Source organism: Bacillus rossius, chromosome 12 (genome assembly GCF_032445375.1).
Source record: "Bacillus rossius redtenbacheri isolate Brsri chromosome 12, Brsri_v3, whole genome shotgun sequence".
Lineage (NCBI taxonomy): Eukaryota > Metazoa > Arthropoda > Insecta > Phasmatodea > Bacillidae > Bacillus > Bacillus rossius.
In genome coordinates, this window is record NC_086339.1 from 27,034,648 (window position 1) to 27,059,295 (window position 24,648).

The window sequence follows — 24,648 nt, forward strand, 5'->3', positions numbered from 1 at the left end:
CATATAACGTTCATAAATAATGTAATTTCCTGCTTATAATGTTTGCTTTCTAACATTCAATAAATGGGGAAAAATTGTTTTAAAACCAAATTATTCCAACAAAAAGTTTCCTTTATGTATGTTTATGTTTGCAATCATTGCCATACAATACATGAAGTTTGTTAAAATACAATTTTAAATGCAATATACTGAAGGTACACAATGTTCATAGTTACGTGTCAGTTGGCACCCTTAGTCAACTCTTCTCTTCCTTGCCATTCCAGTGGGTATTCAGATGCACGTACATAGTCCTACAATATTTAAGTTGCCAACCATTGAGCGAGGCATAACTAAAAGCGTTTTCTATTGCTTACAAATAATTTTTTTTTTCATTCATACGTAGGAATCCCAAAATTAAACATTTTCAGGTGGCAAAGGAGTAGACGTTCTCACTCTTAATGTTGTCGTCATGAATCGTGAGATCATTTTACAAAAAATGTGGCAGTGTATCTTTAAAGACAAACAAAATTTAACCAGGGAACAAGACGAAGTTGAAAAATTGTTGGCTTGTTTCAGAAAATTCATGTATCAAGTATACTATCTTTGGTTTTAACATTAAAGTTGTTTACATAGCTTGGTGAGTCCATTGGTACAAAGATTGAACATTGTTAAGTGCTAAATTGAGATTTCCTGCTTATAAAGTTTTCCTGCTTATAATGTTTTTTTCTTGTGCTCCCTTGAAAAACATTATAACAGGGTTCTACTGTATATTGTAAGTGGTAAAATGGCCGAAATAGAGAACGAAAACAATTTTCTAGATAAACACAAATTAACATAATTATAGCTAACTTCAATATAATTACTCAGTATATCAATAATTACTGATCCATCAATAATGGTTAATTAACAATAAATATTACTCACTGTTGAAATAATCACAAGAATATAAATTCAAGAATTTTTAAATCACTGTAACCATTTATAGACAGTTACAAGAGGCAGCATTTACACAATTAGTGACTAGGGTGGAAGAGAATTTAACTGCAGTGTCGGCACAAAAATTCCTAGTGGCAGAAGGCGATTTTCTCCTGCTAAACATACCCCTGGAAAAAAATTTCTTACAAACGTTTGAGAGAGGGCTATGACTATGAGATGTTTAAGTTTTTTGGAGCTAAAGACCCCAGCAGCTGAGCAAGTGCAACTGCTGCAGAGGGTCAAGCCAATACTGATCATGATACCCAAGGCCGCTTGAAGAGTAAGGTAGAGGCAGAATTACAGTAGCCCGTCGCCTCCAGCCGTCACTCTTTCGTCCGTCAACGGCACGCATCTAGCCAAGTGATTTACAACTTGACTTCATCCGTCTGTCAGAATTTTTTTCCCAATTAAGTGCAGCCAACAATCCATGGTTCGGTTCATAGAGAAAAGACTGATGTAAAACAGCGCTATTGAAAACAGCTTTTTCTTTACCTGGATGCCGGGTGCCAAAATCCTCTTAGTTTCAGTCTGATCACAAATCAGACATGGAAGCAAAGAACTAAACAGTATACTTCTGTAAAACTTTTTTTTTTTGGAATATTAAATTATTTACTAATTGAATTTTTTTTAAAAAAAAGTGAAAAATTTCTTACATTTAAATAAAGTCCAAAAAAAATTGATGCAAAATACAGTACATAAAATGAAAAAGAAAGAAAAACATACTGGATGAACCTTATATGGAATTCTAATAAGAGTGTTGTAAAATACAAGAGACTGAAAAACTTGGCAATACGGTTTCTTAAAAACAAGTAAAATTTTAAATTCAAACATTTATATCAGTAGGCCAAGTGATAAGGTACATTAAATTTTTAAGGATTTTTAACCATAGTCACCGATGAACTGTTACATAAATAAATCATGCACAAACTACTTAACAGAAAGAAAATAAAATTTTCCGACAGTGAATGTTTATGGTGCTATGTTTCCGACAGCTGTGACAGCCAATAAATCTACACTTTCATGTGCTATTATAGTATTTATCAGTAACAAATTATTTTTAAAAAAATAAAAAAATAAATCATTGTTAAGTTGAACATCATATTATTAAATTCAAAAATATTACTGCTCGCAGACTTCTTCTGAACAGTGACGTGCAAGTAGCTAGTTAACAGACTGTGATAGCCCTCCATCTTATAATTATATCATGGTGTGTAAGGCTGTAGATGTGTGGGTCAGAGAGCGCGACAACACCTCATTACAGGTCAGCGCACATACAGTGTATTCTCATTACAATGTACCTGAAAAAATGCTCCTTTTTAGTACTCTATGATGAAAGTACTTTATACTGAACTGTTACGAAATGTAAAAGATCTTGTTGGGAACAGAAAATATATACTATTTTAAAGTGAGAAATCCTTTATACTGAAGTAATCTAGATAATGAGGTTTCAGTGTACTATTAAGACCACAACGGGAAAAAATAAAAATATATTTTGCTCAGGGAAATAAAAATGTACACTCACCCGCAGTTTCATTTCTATCCTGTCTATTTCTGCACCCATCATGTCCACAATACATTCACCGTGTTTCAACATGAATGCTTCCAACTCATCAATGTTTTTCATGGACTGCACCTCCTAAAACACCATACATCTGAGCATTAGATGTAAGATTTCACTTTTTTTTTTTTTTTTTACACAAAATAACAACCCATATCTGATATTTAAGAGGGATAGAGGGAACCGGAAAATGCCATCATGTATTCAGTCGTCTTTAGGCCATTAACATTTTAAATTGTTTTATTTTAAAAATTTGGCTTTGTTAAAGCACATTAATTCGTATTATGAAATACTTCAAGTAAAAAGAGACTAGTTGCTAAAACAATTTTCCGTGAGCAGTCATTGGCATTCTGTATTTTCGGGAATGACAACCACGGTAATAAATGAATGTTATAATATAAATATATATAATAATAATATAAATAAACCCTGTTATAATGTCCCTGCTTACAATGTTTTCCCACTTTTTAAATTCAGACATTTTCCCAATAAGGACAATGTATTTATTTCCTGCGCAAGCACACTGGGCAGATAAAGAAAATAGCATGTTTAAGATTATCCTTTTTTCCTACATAATAATTTAAAAATTTAAAAATACTATCTATAAACGTTAAGACATAAATATATTACTGACAATTTTCACAGAACAAAAGAAAACACTGAAAAACATTTTTTTTTCTGAGACTTCAGTTAAAAGCTTCTCTGTGTACAGTCTAACATTCTAATAAGAACCCACCCTTCACAAGTTAAATCACTCTGAAGGAATAGATGGAAATGACTTGCAGACTGCTGATTACCTCTACCGCTGCTATTTGCATCACATATTTTAGCCTGTGTCTGTCTCCAAAGTTTAACTTGTACAGTGAGCCTTAAATTTTCACATTCAACATCAAAAACACACTGAAGATTGCTTCCTAACCACAGAAAAGAATTAAAATGTATGTTTTCAATTTTTCGAAGGGCATTTCAAGAAGCCTCTTGATTATACAGAGTAAAGTAAGCACTGTTTATTTTCTGAAATTTTTTCCCAATCCAGATCCGATTCCCGAAATAATAATTATTTCTTGCCTGAAAATATCCCCCAACAGAAAAATCCATTCCCTCACAGCCCTAATCATAAATAAAACACGTCAAAGTCAACATATAAAAAATTATGAGTAAGTATTCAAAATGCATGGTTTTACGGTACAAAATAAACATCCCACGTGTAGCTCTTTGCAGAAAAAAAAAGTTAACTTCACATTGCATTCAAAAAAAACTTATTTCATGTTTAGGCTGCCTAATTAACTTTTATTAATGAGCCTGAAAGAAAAGAGTGTACAGACAAAAGTACCTAATTTATCTGCCCACGCATACAGATAAACGTAGAAATGCCCAGTCTCTATTGTGCTGATGTTCCTGGTGTGAACTGCAAGAACAGACCAACTCTTCCAAAAAAAAAAATGAACAAAGGAAATAAACAAATAGGCTTAACATCTCACCAAAACCGAGATTAGAGATGATTAGGGGTGGTGTTTACAACGGAGCATTGACGGAATGAAAGGGCGGGAGGAAAACCCACGGTCGCACTGAAACACCCACCAACTCTCGATCCGACCCTGCCCGGGGAACCCAGAGCTCCCGGGCCCCATAGTTACCGCCAGCAAGCTGGTGAGGTCCTGCTTGTCCAGGTAGCTGCGCGTGAGCTCTCGCCCGTCGAAGTCCAGCTCCGCCTTGTACCTGACCAGGCTGTTCCCCATGTCGATGCCCTTGACGTCGTGGATGGCGCGGATCATCACATCCGCCTCCAGCTCCGCGTTGATCTTGTCCAGCCTTTCCTGAGGAATGGACCTGGAAACAACACGTACATAAATATCCCCTAAAGAACATTGTATAATACATTTTTTTATATACATAAATAATATATATAGTATTATTTATACATAATGCACATATAATATATTATACACAATATTATATATTACAGTAAACGTAAACTCATGTAAGATACATAGAGAGGGTGAAAAATCGTAAAACCGATATAGCCGCGAATTAATGTGACTCGTTAATTACTTGCGATTAAATGCGAAAATCCCATATTCCTGCGAATTGAAACTAAAAACGTCTCAGAAATACTTTGCCGGGCAAAACTAACATAAAAAATACATTTTACAATAATTTTTCATGGAAAATTTGACATTTTAAATGTTAATTTTTCACGTACATGTAATCAAACCCTAATATTTACTCTAGAAACAAACCACGCCACCATGTTGCCAAAGAATTGCTGCCAACACTTTTTTCGGCATTGTCAACAACTTTACAAACAATACGAGAGAAATAAAATATGGCCGCGGTATATTCTCTCTATGAAATTATCGAAGTTACTGCGTACGAGTAGTGTCGTTGAATCTCGTAGGCAACGGTACTACATCGTTCGATATATCGATTGACGATTCTCTATGTATTTCCATAGTGCCATATGCTACAGTACACATACGGTGCAGCTTATCTATGTGGTGCAGTAAACATTTGCTTTGTTTTTACCGTTGGTTTTTACGCTGTTTGTCAACAAAGTGTAGTTTGTGCGGATTTTTGATAAAGTGCTCACATTTTACCATACAGTAATTGTTTTTACGTGTTTATGATAATATGGGGCGGACCAAGTCCGTTTCCGTACATTCGCGCGCATCGGAATATAAGGGCCATCATTTTTATGTTATCGATACAAATATTTTGATGTGCAAACCGTGCAACCTTCGCATCAACTGGGAGAAAAAAGATACGTCGGAAAAACATATTAAAACATCGGATCACATTGACAGACTCAAAAAATTTTCTGAGCAAGATGACAGGAAACGACAGGCAACATTAACAACCACACTGCATAACAAAAAAAAAGAAGCAAAAATTGAGAAAGAGGAATTTATTGAAGAGACTGTGAAAATGTTTCTCAAGGCTAATATCCCTCTTAGAAAAATTGATGATCCAGCTGCAAGGGAATACATCAACAAGTACATTCCTGGTTCTGGGGACATACCCCAAGCATCTACACTGAGAAAAAATTATGTCCCTGTGGTTGATGAAGCGGTTATAAAATTCTATAATATTGGTAATAAATGCTATAAAAATGCTACAAGTAAATATTTTAATGCTATAAATGACCAGAATAAATGCTATTTTTCACCCTCTCTAAAGATACAATACAATTTCCCATTTATTAAGTCAAATATGATGCTAAACATGGGGTTAGAAGCAAAATTAGAATGTGTGTTTATGTGTGAATTCTATTTTCGGAAATGTTTTCAAACACAACCTTGATCAGTATTTTTTTTTAATTTTTATTCAAGTCTATGCAAGCAAAAATTCAAAAGAATTATTTTTCAACAAAAAAAATTAAACATTTTGTTGTTTTATATGTTTAAGCCATAGTTTGACAACTTACTCATTTATGTACTTTTAACTATAAAGAATAAAAAATTTTCCTTTTTCCAAATAAGACAATTTTCCACCTAAGATTTTTTTGAAGACAGTCCCTAGAAAAACTACTTAACAGAGATTCATTGTATATATTATAAATATTATATATAACAAAATTATAATGATTAAATTCTTTCTGAAACTAATAACTGAACAATAAAAACTACTTTTCTTAATCTCTCTTGTCCATTGTTTGTTGTCCTATGTACTCTTGTTTATTTTTATTTGAATTATTATTTTAATGTATTTTTGTTCATGTCTATTGTTCTTGACTAGTGTTTGTTTCGTTATTGTGTTTTGTTTTCATTATACATGTCTGTATTTTTTGTCCTTTTATGTCATGCACACCCATGCAGCCCTTTAATGGCATTGGTGTGCATGTCGCATATTTCAATTTTTGTTCTGTGACTATGTTTAATTGAGATAATATAAATTGTTTTAAATGATTTCGGGACGCCCCCATATTTTTTGTTACTTGCTAAGATCTTGATTGTGATATCAAAAAAATGCGAAAACAAAACCTCTTCATAATAAACCAGGGAAACCTATAGACTAATTATTTATGTAGTGTATTTATTTATCATACCTTCTTCTATATAACAATCCACGAACTCCCAAGTTGCTTGTGTGCAGGGAGTGTGAAATTTGTCTTGTTCACCGCCTCATGCCCCCTCTGGTAATTAACTTTAATTTTCTTAATATTTTGCCCAGCAGTTTCCAAGTTTTTTTTTATTAAATTAAAATGATATAATTTTAGGGCACGAGGGGCGTTACATTGTAAATAAGCTAAATAAACAAAAATAAATGTAATATGATAGTGAGTATAAGTCGCCACGTGTCAGCTGCCGGGAACGCGTGAGTGTGTCACCTGCCCACGAGGGCCGCAACGTTGGTGTAGATGATGAAAGAGGCCACGCCGCCCAGAATGCCTCCCACCAGCAGCGAGCCGACGGCGTCCGGGATGTGGCTCCCCAGGTAGGTCGTCAGCCCCATGCACACTGCCGCCACCCCGACGCCGAAGACAGCGGCCATGTCCTCCAGCAGCACCACGTTCACGCTCGGGTCCTGGCCCCTCAGCACTGCCAACACGAGCAGCGAGCCCAACAGAAACATCAGTTCAGCTGTGATCATGATGATGCCGGGGCAAAAAAATAAAGCATTGGATGATTAAAAAAAAAACAACAAATAATTAACAATTTCAGTAGAACTCTGTTATAATGTTCCTACTTATAATGTTTTCCTGCTTATGTTATATTTTTGAAGTCTCAGATTTTCTCCATAATGTATTTATTTTGTGCACGTAACATTTCACGAATATGTATTGCAATTCCTGCTTATAATGTTTTCCTGCTTATAATGTCATACAGTACAACCCGGTTACAACATTCCCGTTTTTAACATTTTCCCGCCTATAACACCATAATTTCATGGTCCCGTCATTTCTCCATTTATCACAATGCTTTAATTTCCCGCCTGTAACAATATTAAAATTTCTACATTCCCACCATTAACGTTCAAATTTTCTTTGATAACTGCCACAATTTGCAGTATCCCTTCCTTCAAAGTCATAATTTAGAGCGAAACCATAGCTAGAAAATACAGTACGCATATACAAACATCAGATGTTTACATTTGAGTAGTTCACCATAGACGTGGTACACACGCACTCCACAACTTGCACCGGATCGACTATCAATATGGCGTCCTGTTCACGCTTGTTAGCCTATGACTTGTTCCTTTATACTTATGATGCGCATTTTGTGCACTGATACATGGTCGGAAACAGTGCTACTGTAGTCTATGGTGCTGGTTTTTGTTTCAAAGGTTTAACACCTTGAAATAGTTAACTGTTCTATGGATATATTCACGGCTTTTGTTTGTGGTTAACCTTTACCGTATTTTTTTTTTTTTTTTACTTATTGTAGTCACGGTCGTATTTAATTAAAATACGCCGTATTGAAATTTTATTCAGGTTTTTGTACGGTTATGATGGCCGATAAATATAAGCGAAAATATATTCTGTAGCTGAAAAAATTCAGTTTATTAACCAAGTGGACAGGAACCCCAACAAAACGCGTGTTGTGATTGCATGCAAAAAAAAGTTTAAAATACTCAATATTCCAACATTTATCCCATTTGTATAGATTAACATGTTAAAAGGTTCAGTTTATACTTTACGTGCAATTTTGTTCACAATCACTACTATAAAATACTCTACAATGCTGTATTGTTAGGGATGGTGATTTTTTGTTTTCGCGAAATAGATGCGAAAATATGCTAAATTATATTTTTTCCGCTATAAAATGCGAAATCTAGACTATTCCGAGATAAATGCGAAATCAAGGTAAAAAACGTAGATTCGTCTTCACTCTACACAATTTATTTACAGATTGTATTTCGTTTCAGTTCAGTATCAAAAGAAACCATCATTTTATGGCATATTCAGCACAAGTATCTTATTTTCACGTCATTCACAACACTTTTGTTCGTAAATGTTGAATGAAAAATGGCCATCCGTGCCTCGCGATTGTAAACAAAGCAAAGAACAACTAGCTGGAAGAGTGTCCGTCATCTTGCAGAGTACAAGTTTTTAGGCCGCCATATTGCAACATCTCTGCTTCGGCGCACTAACAATTCCCATTTTCTGGCTGTATTTCACGTGAAAGCCGCGTTCTTGTGTAGTCTGTGGAAGGAAGGTGGTGTGTTTACAAATACGTGCATACTCGTGAATGTGTTTTTGTATACTGTTATTTCTCGTGGTAAAAATGGGACGAAACGTAATTTCCATTCGCGATCGCATAAATGAATACAAAAGTGAACAGTTCTACGAAAGTGAAACAAATATTTTAATTCGCAATTTATGTAATCGCCGTCTGGAGTGGAAAAAAAAAGATGTACTTGAAAAGCACATTAAATCTGAGGGACATCAGGCTGAAAAAAAAAAAATATATAGATTCACCAAGAAATCGGATGAAGAAAAAAAGTCGGTAAAACGGCAAGCAATGGTTTCTGGTATGATCGAAAACCAAAAGAAGACGAAAATTAAAAAAACTAAAGAAAAAAAATTGAAAAAAAAAAAAAACAAGTTTCAATAACATTATTTGTGCACTCTACATCAACTATGGCCATGAACACGGCTAAAAAATATTTATTGTAATTTTAAGTATTCAATTTATTGCACTCATAAGTGCTAAAAAGTTGTTTGGAAACCTGCCAAGATAGGCTATTATTTGTAGTTGTGCTAGATATTTATTTCTGTGGTTGTTAATAATTAATATGTGTATTATTTAATGCTTTTTAAAAATATACTTTTCTTCGGTAATGTAAAATGAGAGAATTGGCTAAATCTTGTTTTTAAAAATGCTACAAAATGCTAAATTTCAAATTCAAAATGCTAAATGTTATTATTTTGAATGCTATAAATCACCATCTCTATGTATTGTAGATTGTTCAAATAGGATTGTAATGAAAACAAAATGTAAATGTGCCAGAACACTAGCATTAATGTAAATGCAGCTTGTATTCAAAATATCGAAGGTACATAACATTTGCTGTTACGTGCCTGTTGGCACCCCTGTCTTGAAAGGTAAAAAATTACAAATCCTTCCATTCCTTGCCATTCTCGTGTGTTTTCAGAGTATGTACGTAGTCCTAAAATATTTTAGTTTGCTAACTATTCCGCAGTGATGAAAATAAAAAATAAAACAAATTGTTTTCTATTGCTGATAAAGAGTTTAATTTATTTAATTGTCATTGTCACAAATCATGAATCGTTTTACTGAAATATTGCAGTGTGTCTTTATAGACAAATAAAATAGAAGATGAAAGCACAATAAAGTTGAAAAATTGTTTGCTTGGTTAAGCAAATTCGAGCATCACGTGTATCCATTAGTAGTTTTAAATTTAAATTTGTTTATATAGCTTGATGAGTCAATAGGTAAAAAGTTCAAACACTGACAAGTGCTAAATTTAAAAACATTATTATAACAGGGTGCTACTACAGCAAAGAAAAAAATATTTGCAAACTCCACTCTTGGGGCAGAATAATTTAAAATAATAAATGAATAAACAAACAAATAACAGGAAACATTCTTGTACACAAAATGGTTTCACAGTTTACAAAAGATATATAATTTAGATAGAACTTAAAATTTTATATAATGTGAGACTAATATAGTCTGAAAATAATGCATCATTTAAAACTCTGCATCCTTTTGAGAGTTTTGGGAGGAAAAACTTTAGGTCTAAAACTTTAAATAAGACAAGCGTAAACTTTAAAAAAATGGAAAAGAAGACAAAAACTAGCACAGCTACTCAGCCAGAGTCCAGAAACAATTACATAACTGGGCAAAGGCATATGTGCTGGGATAAACGATTTGGTAAGAATTCAGTGGTTACCATATTCGCTGAAAGTCATCTGGTTCTGAGCTGCCCCTTTACGAATGGAGTTTACTGCGACTAGAAGAGTGGCACCTTCCGACACTAGCGACCCTCCGAGAATGAAGAAGGCCTTGAATGAAAATACCCAACTAAAACATAGTTACAGCTGCTCAAGGAGAAAAACACATCAATAAACATGTTAAACTACCCTCATAAACAATACTTGGCCACAACTGTATTCATATTAACAAATGTAAAGATCTTTAGCAAAAACCAAGCTTTTATACAGATGAAATCCTAACACAGGCTAGGGTTACCAACTATTTCACCCTGACCATAAGGGACACTGAACCCCACCTAATAGAGCAGGGGCCCTCCCCCGGAAAAATTTGAATTTCAAGATGCAAATTAGTGCTATTTTAGCAGTTTTTGTATGCCGTATCAATTTTGTATTACAATCAAAACTGTTATAAATTAAACTATGCTTCGTATTGTGATAACATTGAACTAGTTCAGATGCTACAACAGAATTTTGATCGCTAGTGCCTTGTTTTACGAAATAACTGTTTATCTTAGTTTTTTCACTCGCATTTGCTTGTTTAACCATGTTTCTATGTAACTATGTTGAAGCATGCTGTTTTACATCGTTTTCGCCACCGCATGCTATTGAAAACTCTCTTTTGCAAAATACACATTTGGCTTTGTAACTATTATCACTACATGTTAGCCACTTATAATTATGTTCCCATCGAACTAAATAAACGCACAGCCGTTTCTTTTTTCGCGGTGGTGAATCGCACATTTTTTCAACTCAACTTTACCCGATTTACTCAACTTTATCCGTTTTCAACTCGACACAATATCAACATAAACATAACAGACTAAGCGCGGACGAGTGATGCCACCTGTCGGCGTCAACATGAACTATTTGGTGGCCAGTGAACTGCGGAGTAAACGGAGCCTCGCAATGTCGCAATACATATAACAGGTGGTGCGGCGCAGGCAAATACTTTTTCAATTTTATGCAGGTGTGTGAATTGAACTTTAAACAAGATACAGGAAATATCACGTCCTGTCCTGCCTACGTACGGGATAATTCTTTTAGTCACGGAATACGGGAAATCCCGTACAATACGGGACGGTTGGCAACCCTAACACAGGCATCAATGTACTCTGAATTCTCTATCAACTGACAACTATACATAATATCAATCTTTAGGCACATGATAACTAAAGATAAATTAAAGTACATTTTGATGAGTGATGACAAAAAAAAATTATTACTGCATGGAATAACAACAATGATTTCCCATACTTTTTGTTTGTATACATATTTTGTTTAACTAGCATGTTACCCCTTTCTACAAATGTTGGCTGAATATGCTATTCCCTATTATTTACAGGGTGTCCAGCAAACCAGGATAGAAATATTCCCTGACTTTTCCAGGTTTTCCAGACAAAAATGAAAATTTTTCCAGAAAAATTCAGATTTTCAGATTAATATCTTTCAGAGATTTCTTAAATGAAAGTAACAAATAATTTGCAGTTGAGTGACCCAGAAATGCAGAGTTGTAGTAATATCGTGTAGCAACAGCTTCCTTTTCCTTGTCCCAGAATCCGACATAAATATCCATTTGTTGCATTTGAGCAACTTTGTTTAAACTTTCATCAAAAGCAACAAAAATATGATGACAGTCAACAACATTATTTAACATTTCCTTTTGAAAGTAAGGAGCAAGGCCCGACACAATTGTGTATGCTAATTTGGTTTTCTGTAATTGCATTCCTGCAGCTATTTCACTATCTGGAAACATTATTTTGAATAAAGAAAAAAATTGGCAGCAGACCTAAGAGAAGAATGCTGCATAATGGCATTCAAACACCACAAAATTTTTGATTTTGTAACACTGTCTTTCCTGAAATATTGTTCAAAACCTCGAGAACTCACAGACTGAGATCTGCTAGGCAAATCACTATTATGAGCTTTGAGATGATTTGACGTTACCTGACGAATGAAATTGTTCATTAGAGGCTTGTCCATCGAATTTGCTTGTGGTAACTTTAGACACAGCAGTAACTGATTTGAAAAAAATACCAACTGACTTGGAAGAATTCACTGCATTATTTGCACGTTTGTGTTTTTAGCCTTTCATGTGGCTTGAAAGAGCTTGTGAGGGAAACAACAGTCTTGCATAATTTACAAAAAAAAATTAAATTTATCGCCCGGCACTTCCGCGCACCAACTAAATGCTGGGTCAAGTAACCATGTAGGATTGAACGATGTTTTCTTGAATTTAGACATTATTCACCGAAATTGTAGAGGCCTAGTCGCAGCTCCAGTAAAATCTAGCAGAAAGACCGCGAAAGATTCGCAATAAACAAAGCGTAAGTTTGTATGCACATCGCTACAGTGTAAAGAAAAATGCTACATTTTATAACTTCCTAAGATCACAGCACTAAAATTCATAAGTATTTTGGCTATGATTAGAGTACAAAAATTTCCAAAATAATATTTCTATCTTTCAAAGAAAATTATGTTTGGCAATCTGAGATAACTGACGAAACGTGTAAACAAACGGAGGAAACTGCAGTAATGGTGCCGGTGGTCGGTTCGGCCAGCTTCGGTAACCTTCGGGTACACTCGAGAACCGCCAAAAGTATGGTATGTTGTAACCCAAAATATGGTACAGTAGCAATATATTAGGCAGACTAACTATGAACAGTAGCTTACAAGTTTACAAACTATGGTATTATCTGCCCCCTTCCTAACGTTGGGTGCGGTATTATCAAAATACAATATGCATGTCATACATACGGTAGGTATTTATAGACTTCATGAAAGCAGCACGCTTGTATGTCGCAAGTCCAGATACGTAAAGGAAAACATTAGTTTAAATATGATTTGATTTGTCAAATAGTAAAACTAAAGAGTGAATTCTGTAAAACATTGAGAAAAACCTTCATGATAAGCGAGTGGTTAGTGGTTTTGGTCATTTCCAGAACTTTCACAATTTTCCCTGACTTTTCCCTGACCCCCAAAATTCCCTGACTTTTTCAGGTTTCCCAGGTTTTCCAGGTCGCTGGACACCCTGATTTAATTCACAAGAGCCATTTTATCACACTACTAAAATTCTAAGCAATTTCAAATATTTTTATACCACTTACAATAAAGTTTCCGAGCTAAACGTTTTTGTTTGACATTGCACAGGACTTATCTTTGGCTATACATATGTATGTTGAAAACACTTATGAACTGGTGATGACAGTTGTAGTCGCCCGAGTGAAATAAAAAGTTATTTCCTCACAGCACTTAAGACTAGAGCCTGTTAGTAAATGTGTGGTTGCAACAAGGTACAGAAGGTCTGGGAGATACGATTTATGCCTTGACATGCCAAAAATTGGGATAAAAATGTCAAAATTAGAATTGTAGCAAAAAAGATGGAATAATACAAGATGGCAGGGCCTAATCCACCTTAATTTCAACACCTTAATTTTTATACACCGATAAACCCAGAGCACTTTAGAAATTTTCATACATGAAGCTGAAAACTTACATTTTATTGCAATTATGGGAGGGGGTTTTTGAACAATAAATGAGGCCTTCAGAAACATATATCCTGAAGATGATGAAATTTTGCTAAAAATCATGTAACTTGAAAAATAGGCCAAACTTTGAAAAATTCGCGGGTGCGCGGGAATAAGGGGATAAGTCAAATGTTGGCAAAAATTGTTTTTCATGGTATGTAATAAAGGAGAACAAGCTCTACAAAATGGTCCAAAATGGGTTTAAGTCTAGCACCCTTGTGTGTTATTCTATGGCACTGAACTTTTGGAGTTACATCACAAACTGACAGTTTTCGTGCGTGAAAAAGGGGATAAGTCATTTACAATGACATTTTGACATATCCCCTTTTTCCCGCACACCAGCGAATTGTATCCCTGAAACTATTGGTCTTACAACGACAGTACGGCTCAAGCGAACTTACCCAGAAGAAAGGCTCCGTGGTACCCGGGTGCAGCAGCCCGGTGACTCCGTGGTAGATGGACAGGCCCGTGCCCACGCAGAAGATGCCCACTCCTGATATCAGCGAAGACACGTGCTTCATGTTGGTGTAGCCGTACGGGTGGTCAGAGTCGGCCGACTGGTAGGGACAGACAATCACACAATCAGGTACATACAGAACATACACAGTCAAATAAAAACCAAAGTACATAGTAAAACCCTCTAGAAAATCCTACTTAAGAAAATTTCCTGCGTAATAAGATTAGAAAATTTATCGCTTTACCAATAAGTAGAGACCTGCAAAATTCACGGATTCAATGACCTCCAGGATAGACTCTACTACACTCTACACACTCGGGCAAATGCCACCTGTTCATTGGCTGCTGACTTGTGAGTCGTCTCGACCGAGTGTCTGTGATTCGACACTTCTTTGAGTGAGGGTCTCTAATTGGCCCTCATTACTCCAGATTAACAGTGAACCAATTGCAGAAGTAGCGCTAAGGTATAATTATTTGAATTGTAGCATATCAAGAAATGAATCCGCGAATTTTGAAGGTCTCTACTAGGGATGGGATTTTCGAATCTTGGATTCGTCGAATATACCGAATCCTATGGATTCGAGGATTCGTAGGATCCGAGGTGGGATTCGAGGTGGGATTCGAGGTGGGTTTTTAAGAGTTTTAGGTAGTAATTGATAATTGTAGTGCTGGGCGAAGTTTGAAAATTTCGAACCGAACCGAACCCTTACGTTCGGTTCGGTTCGAAACCTCTTAAAATATATTCGAAAAACCGAACGATCGTTTAAAAAAAAATACGTTTTTCTAATTTTCTAACCCCCATTTGAGACCATTCACAAAACAGCTCAACAAAATTCTATTACTTGTAATATTCCGACTTTTATCGCATAATCGTCGCCTCAACAGTTTCAAGCGCAGACAAAATAAAAATAAAATTATTAATCGTCGCATAACTCGCATAGCATTTTTTCATATGGGCGCGCTTTGTTTTTTGATTACTTTAGAGAATTTTGTATGCATTTGTCGTACTACGTAATATAAACTATCGTACAAATGCCAAAGGTATTGTATATTATACCTTTAACTATAGTGCGTATACGAGAAGTGTTGTAAAATCACCAAACATTGCGTACCCCATACGTTAAACTAAAGCGCATGTACGAGAACTCTCGTATTTCGGCAAAACTAACGTGATCAAGTTAACACAAGACAAATGCGGTAGGAAATGATTACGTAAATTACGTATTTTAAATTACTGGGATGTATTTATTTTCTTTGGCCTTTTTGGTTATAACAGTCAGGTAATGAAAATATTAATTTAATCTTGTGTATTAAAAGTACTGGTCCAGTAAATGTTACAGTACGGTACTAAGTTGACTAGCGTAGTCGCGGCAGCCATCATTATTTCTCGTGTTTTCTTTTTTCCGACGCAAATTTCTATAACCACACTTTTTACGTTACGTTTACAATATTATTGTTCTTGAGGTGATTTGCGATGAGCAGGCTAACGTCGTTTAAGTTTTCCAAATGGAGAAAAGATAATGACGACCCGGATGACCCAGAACCACCCCAAAAAAACCGTCTAAAGTTTCTTCTAACGAGCAGCATTCTTCCAAGAAAACAGCAACTGCAGACAGCGGGTTTTGTAATGTAGATAGGTAACTTAATTCACATTCGCTTTTTTTTGATGTCCTATTAAAAAGTTTTACTTATTAAAAATGTTAGGTTATGTCTACCACAAAAATATGTAGATAGGTAACTTAATTCACATTCGTCTTTTTTTTTTATGTCCTATTAAAAAGTTTTACTTATTAAAAATGTTAGGTTATGTCTACCACAAAAATATGTTATGTGGCCTTATGCTGAATGTTCGTCATCTTTATAATATTTTTTTTAAATGAAGGTTAGTGTACACTTAAAAAGGAATATAGTCTTTTTGAAATTTAGATGTAACTTCTTCACGAATTAAAAGTTGGTATATATATATAAGCTAAGCTATATAATGTTTTAATTTTACATATGCCTGGAGAATCTTTCTTTCTCACCACTCAGTTAAAGACCAAAATGCTGGTCATCTGTTCATTTTAATTGAAAACAATTATTTCTGTATGAGGTTCAGTTCGGCTCGGTTCGAAACCAGAGAACTGAGGTTCGTCCAGCTCTAGAAAATTGTAGGTATACCTAAACTATATTATAAAGGTAACGGAAATGGCACAAACATAAGATAAACTACGCTGCATTTTGTCAATTAGCATAACTACTCTTATCATTTCCAACTTTCAACAATATAACATTGCAGAAAAAAAATGTTACTTTTTTTAAATGGTGTCTGTTATACAAACGTATTTTATTGAAAACATAGGAAGGATTAATTTAACAGAGAATTAGACAGATGCAAACTTACGTGTGTGGTTTTTGAGGTTATTTCTCTCTATTTTATATCAGGTGTATACACTATGCACTTATTTTATAATTTTATAAATACACATGTGATTTTTTTTAATACATAGGCCTATGTAATTTTTTAAAATAAATGTGTGATTTTTTTTAATAACATGTGGTGAAGTTTAGTGTGGGACTGGGATTCGAGATTCGATGACAAACACTGAGGATTCGAACAAGGATTCGGATTCGACCAAAATGTGGATTCGTCCCATCCCTAGTCTCTACCAATAAGTACATACATATAATTTAACATTTTTAATCAGTTTTCCCCATTAATAAGTTTAAATTTAAAAAAGGACCTTAATAAAAATTTTAAAAGGGTTTTACTTTTCATAGTAGCATGGGCATAAATCCTGGTGGGGAGGGGGGGGAGACCCATGCCTCTCCTGGAATTAAAAAGCCCCCCATTTTGCACTTGCAAAATTTTTACTGTGAAATGGGAATGATAAACGCAATCCCAAATCCTCTCCTTTGAAATTGTATGGATTTTTATGCCGGCATACATGGATGCTACTAAGACTGCAATGTCAAGAACATTTCCCAGAATAATTCTTAAACCTAAGTGCAGTAACAACCTACAAACTTAGCCATTTAAGAGGAAAATAGACATGAAAGGTTAATATATTTTTTTTTTTTCCAAATTTTAAGTCAATTTGTTTTGTTTTTTTTGTGTGTATTTATACACACACATTTGCTAAACTGGAAATATTTTCATTGTGATTTCATTAAGAATAAATTTTATAAAGTGAAAAACTTTTAAGAATCTCCTACTTAATAAGTTTAAACAATTTTTATCTTGATGTATAAAAAATATGTATTTTAAACCTTTAAAGAAGATTTCCTGGTTAATAAGTCCCTCGAGAAAAGCATTAACAAGAATAGTTTTTTCTCTCTTTTTTTTTTACAAAAAATAAGTTACAGTCATAGAAAGAAGTTACAGTGATATGAAGAAGTTACAGTCCTACAAATAAGTTACAGTCATACAAGGAAGTTACACTCATACAAAGAAGTTACAGCCATACAAAGAAGTTACAGTCATACAAAGAAATACAGTCATACACTCCTATTATTTACACAGCTACTGTGTAGTTACTAGCAGAGAAGATGTGTGTGTGCTCCAGTAAGGATAACCATGACTCATGGATCAGCTCGGGCAGAAGTCGCACCTGCACAGATTTGTGGATGCCGAAGGCAAGGATCAGCTGGTTGATCGTGTCGGCCAGCGAGTGAATGCACTCCGAGAACATACTGTGCGAGCCAGTGTAGATCCACGCAAACAACTTGAACAGGAAGTTGCTGCCGTTTCTGCAAGAGAGATGAGAGAAAAAAATCAGTGCAAGTCACTAGCTCTCGAAAGTGTTTTAAAGATGAATTTAAGGTTTTGTGCATTGGGAACACAAACAAAAAAGGCTCGATGAACCAATAATTAACTGGTTTATAATGGAATTTGAGAAACAATCTTAATATATATAACCCCAGTGTCCTGATGTTTGTTTCCAGTGAACTCTTCACCAAGTCAACCGATTTCGATGAAAATTGGCATTTATGTGTAATTTTTTCCAACTTGAGAGATAGGATAGTTTTTATTTCGATTAATGGTCTTAATAATTTATAATTAATAATAAACTGATTATCAATGTTGTTTGGTGTTTAAGCCCGGGTAACAGTGGGTACTTCGTCTCCATGACAATGTTGCGTGCTCGAAAGTTGGGAAACCATCTGTGCATTGTATTAAGTTTTTGTCAAAATTAATTAATTTTCATTTTATTTCACTTATTATAACTAAGAGATCTGGTCTCATTTTTTCCCCCATTAATACAACCGTGCAAAGCCGGGTCGGGCAACTAAAAAACAAAAAAAAATTTCCAAGGCTCAATTTTTATTGCCCACTGACCGTTATTTATACGAAAATGCTGGAGTCGTAGTATTTATTATTTTTAAGTCAATAAAAAAGTTTTCAAATAAATATGATTTGAGTTATCAGAAGTTAACACTAACTTAGCAAAAATTGTTTTTTTATAATATTGCTATACTAAAATTCATTTTACCTAGCAGCCACTAACAAAAACTCGTGAATATCTAGGGTTTAAATATGTAAATAAATATTAGTTCATATAATCACTTATTTTCAAATACAAAATTAAAAAAAAAATAATAATTAAATATTTTTGTAAAATAGATTCCAATGGATTTCATGTTATATTGTAGTTAGCGAAAATTTTCTGGATCAATATGCAGAGTAGCAGTTTGTGGAAAATAAGGCGAATAGGAACTGAAATGAAAGGTTTTCTGGTTGGTTAGGTTAAGTTAGGTTAGCTGCATAATTAGAAAAAACAAAACAATTATTTTGTAATTTAAGTATTTTAACAAACATTTTCCTTATAGTAATTATTGTAGCTGACTTAACTTAACCAAACTTTCCCTTTAGTATTATTAGTCTAATTTTTCAGAAGTTGTTACATGACGTGAAAAAACAAGTTTTAGTGGGATTCTAATTTTCATTCTTACTATTAAAATTCAATATTTGTTTTTGCAAATAATTTGATATTCATATTTGTATTCGTATTTGTTTAGTACCAAAAAAAAAACAACTGATATTTGTATAGGCCTAATGATTTGATTAAATAATGGGAGAATATACAATTAAGTATATTACAGTCATATTTTTCTCTAAAAAGCTAGATTATTGAATTTTTGTAATGCAGCAATGAACGCTGTTTTTTTGCTTGTTTTTTATATTCACTGCTTATTTTTAGCAATGCTTCCTTGGCTTGCCAATTTAAGGGGAAGGGGAGTCCACTGGCTACAAGCTATGATCTATGTTAAGAGAACTAAAATTAAAATTCACATAGTAGAAATCAAAATTACTTGCACAGTATTATCAATGTTTCGAAATACTGTCACGCTCCAGAATTTTTCAGTGAGGCCGACTTTAAATTTCTGTCTTTCTTGGTGCGGGCTGGGTGTGGGCTGCCACAGCAGCACAACTCCGTGACAGGGGCATGTAGCAGGCACGATTGGTTGTGCGAATGCAGCACACTCCTATGTGTGGCGCAAGACTGGCCGCACGTCCGGTGCTGACGCTTCCAGATCACGAAATGTGGGTGCACGGCTCCCTCAGGGCAAGGGCTAGCTTGTGCCCTGATTGAGAAATTTGGGCAAGGCGAGGCCAAAGCCTTCTGGAAAGGTGGACCGTGGGGTTTTTAAGCCAGAGTTAGTGTGAGCTTGAGGTCCACCTGAGTTACCAGGACCCATGGTAACGAGTTCGCGATTTGAGGTGTTAAGTACAAAATGAGGTGTAACTTCATTAAGGCACATTCGGGCTCTGGCCCGTGGCAACAAGTTCATGACTTTGGGGAGGACGATAAAATGTTATAAGCAGGCTTGTTCGGCACGAGAGGCCGGAGACGGAGATGCCCTCGCTCACCAGATTTTAAGCAAGTCCCTCTAGGCTGAGGATATGACATGATTTTATGTACTCAGTTTTTGTGTTAAGTTACAATTAAATTTTATAAAGATGTTGATACTCTCTCTCTCTCTTTAAGTTGGTCTCAAAGATATGTTGATTAGCGAGTATGTAATACATGGCACCCTACTTTCATCTAATTGATGTAAATGTAACGAAAAGACAGACATGTAAAATCTTATAAAAATTTTGTTTATTAATATTTAAAACCTGGTATTAATAATTTTTAAGTAACTCCATTAATCTAATCTTTCACACTGTGTACTAGTGCTGAACATACGATCCTGGTAGGAAAATGATTTGTTCAATTAAGATCAACTAATAATTACGCCAAGCAAGTGTTGAAAGAATTGCAACTTCCCCCTAATAAAGCTTAAGACATTTCATTATAGATTTCAACTTATTTATTAAATATTTAAGGATTTATATTCATTTATTAAAGCCACCTGCCCGCCCCCCCCCCCCCCCCTTTTTCCCTCGTTAAATATTATCTAATATGGCTAACTGCTCAAAATACAGCAACTTTAAAAAATAAAAGACAAAACTGAAAGACTTTAAAACAAACTTGCATTGCCACTGCAGTGAGAACGACACGCCCAGACGGTCCAAAAAGGCCGGACGTGTCCTCAGAAGCATGCTTCGTACGCTGCTCCCGTCGAAATTCTCTCAAACGCCGCTTTACTAGGAAAATATCTAAAAAGAACACGTAAAATTAAAGGTTCGTACACAGTTTTTACAGCAAAAAAATTTCCAATAAAACATCTTGCCTATCTCAACATTAACTAAATAAATTTTTCAAGCAGAAAATTATTACAAAGGTTAATTTCATAAGCTAAATACACACTACACAAAAACTTCATATTAAAAAAAACACAACTTTTATTAAAATCATGCATTATTATAATTTGCAAAAGATATTCATATGCATAACAAAATGCATGACACAATCACTGATATTACGACCCAACTTTAGTAAGATTACTTTAGTAAGATTATAATTTCTAAACAATTAATACTAACAATAATAAATTAAGTTTGTGCATTAAAATAAAATTCAGACACCTCATTAGTAAAACATGTTCACATCCATCTAAATCAAAACCAAAAACTGGTTTTGTTGTAATTACATTTGTTTTGAAAAAAAAAAAAAAAATTCCATGTTTTATAATTTCATAATTAAAAAATATATAACAATTAACGATTACGTAAATTGGTCACATATACAACAAATCATGCACACCAAACAAACACTAAAATAACACAAATGCTTACCATCAACAGTTGCTTCAGGCTCAACTGTGCACAAAATATACATAATCAATTTCAAAACTGTTACGTAAGGACATAAAAAACATACATACAAATAAAACTTCCTAAAAAATTCCTCAAGAGACGAAAATTTAAACTTTTAGACTGGTAAAAACTTCTTAAAAAGGTCCAGTTACATTTTGTTATTATGTGATGTGCAAAATTATTTAAACTTACAAAGCATGGAAACTTCTTAAAAAGTTTTACTGTACATATGCATAAATCCCTTCTAAATATCTTTCACACAGTTGTGCTGTTACAATCCAAACTAACATAAAATAAGCATGTATAAAGGTCTGCTTTCTCCAAAAACTTAAAAGTTTTTCTCAAAAGTATTATTAACACCTTTAACCTCGTTATACAAGAGCTGTAATACCAGAATTTATAACATGCCATTTCATAGTTTATAACAACATTCAAGGTTAAGAATTCCAAAACCTCTCACACTGTAAGATTAGTTTGAAAATATGTATAGCTGACAATAAAGGCTGGAAAGATTATGCAATAAAAATTAGGGCAGCTATGCCAATTAAAATGGCAACTGTGCCATGACACAATTACAAAATGAAATATTCTTATCAAGATAGGTGACAAAGTGTGTTCTTGTGGCTCACAGACACATGACACGCAGTGCAGTATACTTGGATAGTATGAGCGATTGCAACAACTTGAAGCCAACTACCAGTGTCCCCCTTGAGTCCGATAAGGCCGTGATATGACGTGTCACTGGCCCTATCGGCATGCATCCATGACGCTGACGCTCATGAAACACCCAGTGCCAGAGGGGCAAAGTGTGTCAAAGAAGAACACCCAAGCACGACAAAAGAATCGACGAACGGTCAAGGGGCAGTAAGTTTGACAGTCGACCCCACCACCACCCGCCCCCAGCAGTGACCTCAGGCACGGCATCTGTGTGTTTGCACCTGTCCACCGCAACAGCTGAGTGTGTAAGCCCGCGAGGCCACGTACCAACCATCAGTAGAGACAAGATTTTATGGTTTTATTTTTAGGCCGATTAAGTTTTTTTAAACAGAAAATTTCAGTGTTATTGTTTTCATGAGAAAAAATTTTTAAAAAGGCTTCCATACTAAGGTCCCGCCAAAGTTTAAGTGATAAAATGCTTTTTGTGTCGCCAAAAAATGTAATATATCTTGTGACTCCTCAGGGTTGTATCAGCAAGTGTTGTCTATATTCTGAAAATAGACCACTGTACGTTGCCTGTTGGTGCACTTATGCCATCGTGCGCCTGTGTCATTCAGGGGGGAAGGGGGTTGAAAAAGAGCCTCGAAATTCACTCTGCGCGACCAAAGAATTAATCATATTTCTGCAATGGAAAGGGTAACATGAGTTATTTGGGCGTCGTGGTGTAGATATTGAGGTGCTCTTTAATGTTTGCCATGCAGAAAAAAACGTTGTCGAGTGAAAAGTTGTGCCGGGTGACAGTTTGCAAAACGTTCCAAAACTGCTTGTTTCAAGTGTTGCAGTGCAATTACAGAAGTATTCCGCGCCAGAAACAGCAGGAAAGGGCTCGAGTGTTGCTGTTTGTTCCACTTAAGGTCGATGTTCCATTACCTACCAGTGTTTTTATCACCCTTATCAACATATTAAGCACCAGAAATTATCAACAATATGAGTTAAGTGCCTTTGTGAATGCTGTAGACTTAAAGAATTGGGCGCTGTTGTAGGGCCACCGATTGTGTCGACCAGTAAAGAGAATAGGGTGGCTGAAATCAACTCGAACTATGAAGACCTGATACAGATGGAAGAAGATGAAACAAATGAAACACTTCAAGTTGATACGCGGAGCAAAATGGATCCTCATATTCTTAGGGATTTCGATACAAGTCTACAGCCAAGTAAGCTCATTCCATACAAGCGTCCGGATCACTCGTACGCTCTGGCAGCTGCTAATAATCATGTTAGACGCCAGTTTATCGAGAACGAATTCTGGTAAGCGTGAAGCATATGCGATAGATTGTGGTTCAAGAAAGAACCAAAACTGATAAATGTGACAGTGGCAGCCTTTGTCGCCATACACTTTCCGTGCAAAAAAGCAGTTAATTTTGAGCTCTGCAACAGCTGTCTCAAATCATGCAAAAAAGGCAATATTCCAACAATGAACAGAACCAACAGCTAGGTCTATCCACCCAAGCCCGATCATCTAACCAAGCTCGATCCGATAACGGAACGACTGTCTTGCCGAGAATTCCTTACATGCAGATACGTTGCTTACAGCGCGAGGGAAGCTATGGTATTGTGGGGCAAGTGATAATTGTGCCCCTAGACATTCAGACCATGGTACGCTGCCTGCCATGGTACTCCACAATGATTACACCTTTTATGTGAATTAAATAACCTGTTTTAAATGTATTAAATGTAAAGTAAAGATTTATTTACACTTGATAAATTAAAAATATCAATTTAAGATTAACCGGAAAAATATAAATAAATACATTGATAAAAAAGCGTGTTTCATTTCTTCCCTATTAAAATGTACCTGCTGGTCCACAAGAGACGTTTCAAGCAAAAAAAAAATTACGGTAGTGTAGTGATACCACCTACCCCAATTCTTTTATCTTTTATGAATTCTGTTTATTCACAAAGATAGCATATTACTGAACACAAAGTACACTAAAATGTTGTATAACACTTATTTCACCAGAATGTCATTTTGACCAGTACATGATGCACTTGTACAATATAATAATTTTTAATAAGTATGTCTAGGACAGAAGTACTTGGAACAATAAAAAAAATCGGCATGTATTTGTGTGTTCAAAAAAGTTACGAACGTCGTAATATAAAAATTAGTAACTAATAACAGGAAACTGTATCATACTCTCCAAGAAAATTAACTCAAGATCTTCTCAAATATGTTCACATCTGTTTTAATTGATTGCAAAAACACAACTTTTTCTATGTGTTATTTCGACAGTGTAGAAGTCCAATCACTATATCTGTTAAATACATAAAAACTAAATTAAAAATATGTTGGCCACATTGGTTTGACAATAAATGATCCTAAAAATGTAAGACTAAATACATTATGTAGTATCTA

The 24,648-nt window shown here is 34.9% G+C and overlaps 1 protein-coding gene across 2 annotated transcripts in view; it reads right to left on the reverse strand.

The window, feature by feature from the left end:
* Positions 1 to 24,648, reverse strand: part of LOC134537752 (uncharacterized) — a 132,869-nt gene that overhangs the window by 96,557 nt on the left and 11,664 nt on the right. For both annotated transcript variants that reach the window (XM_063378522.1, XM_063378520.1), the window contains exons 6-12: positions 20,852 to 20,975; positions 17,983 to 18,121; positions 14,338 to 14,493; positions 10,370 to 10,481; positions 6,840 to 7,050; positions 4,150 to 4,342; positions 2,477 to 2,590 (exon numbers count right to left, since the gene is read on the reverse strand). In XM_063378522.1, the coding sequence (XP_063234592.1) occupies positions 2,477 to 2,590; positions 4,150 to 4,342; positions 6,840 to 7,050; positions 10,370 to 10,481; positions 14,338 to 14,493; positions 17,983 to 18,121; positions 20,852 to 20,975 (1,049 nt within the window). The remainder of the gene's footprint in view (positions 1 to 2,476; positions 2,591 to 4,149; positions 4,343 to 6,839; positions 7,051 to 10,369; positions 10,482 to 14,337; positions 14,494 to 17,982; positions 18,122 to 20,851; positions 20,976 to 24,648) is intronic.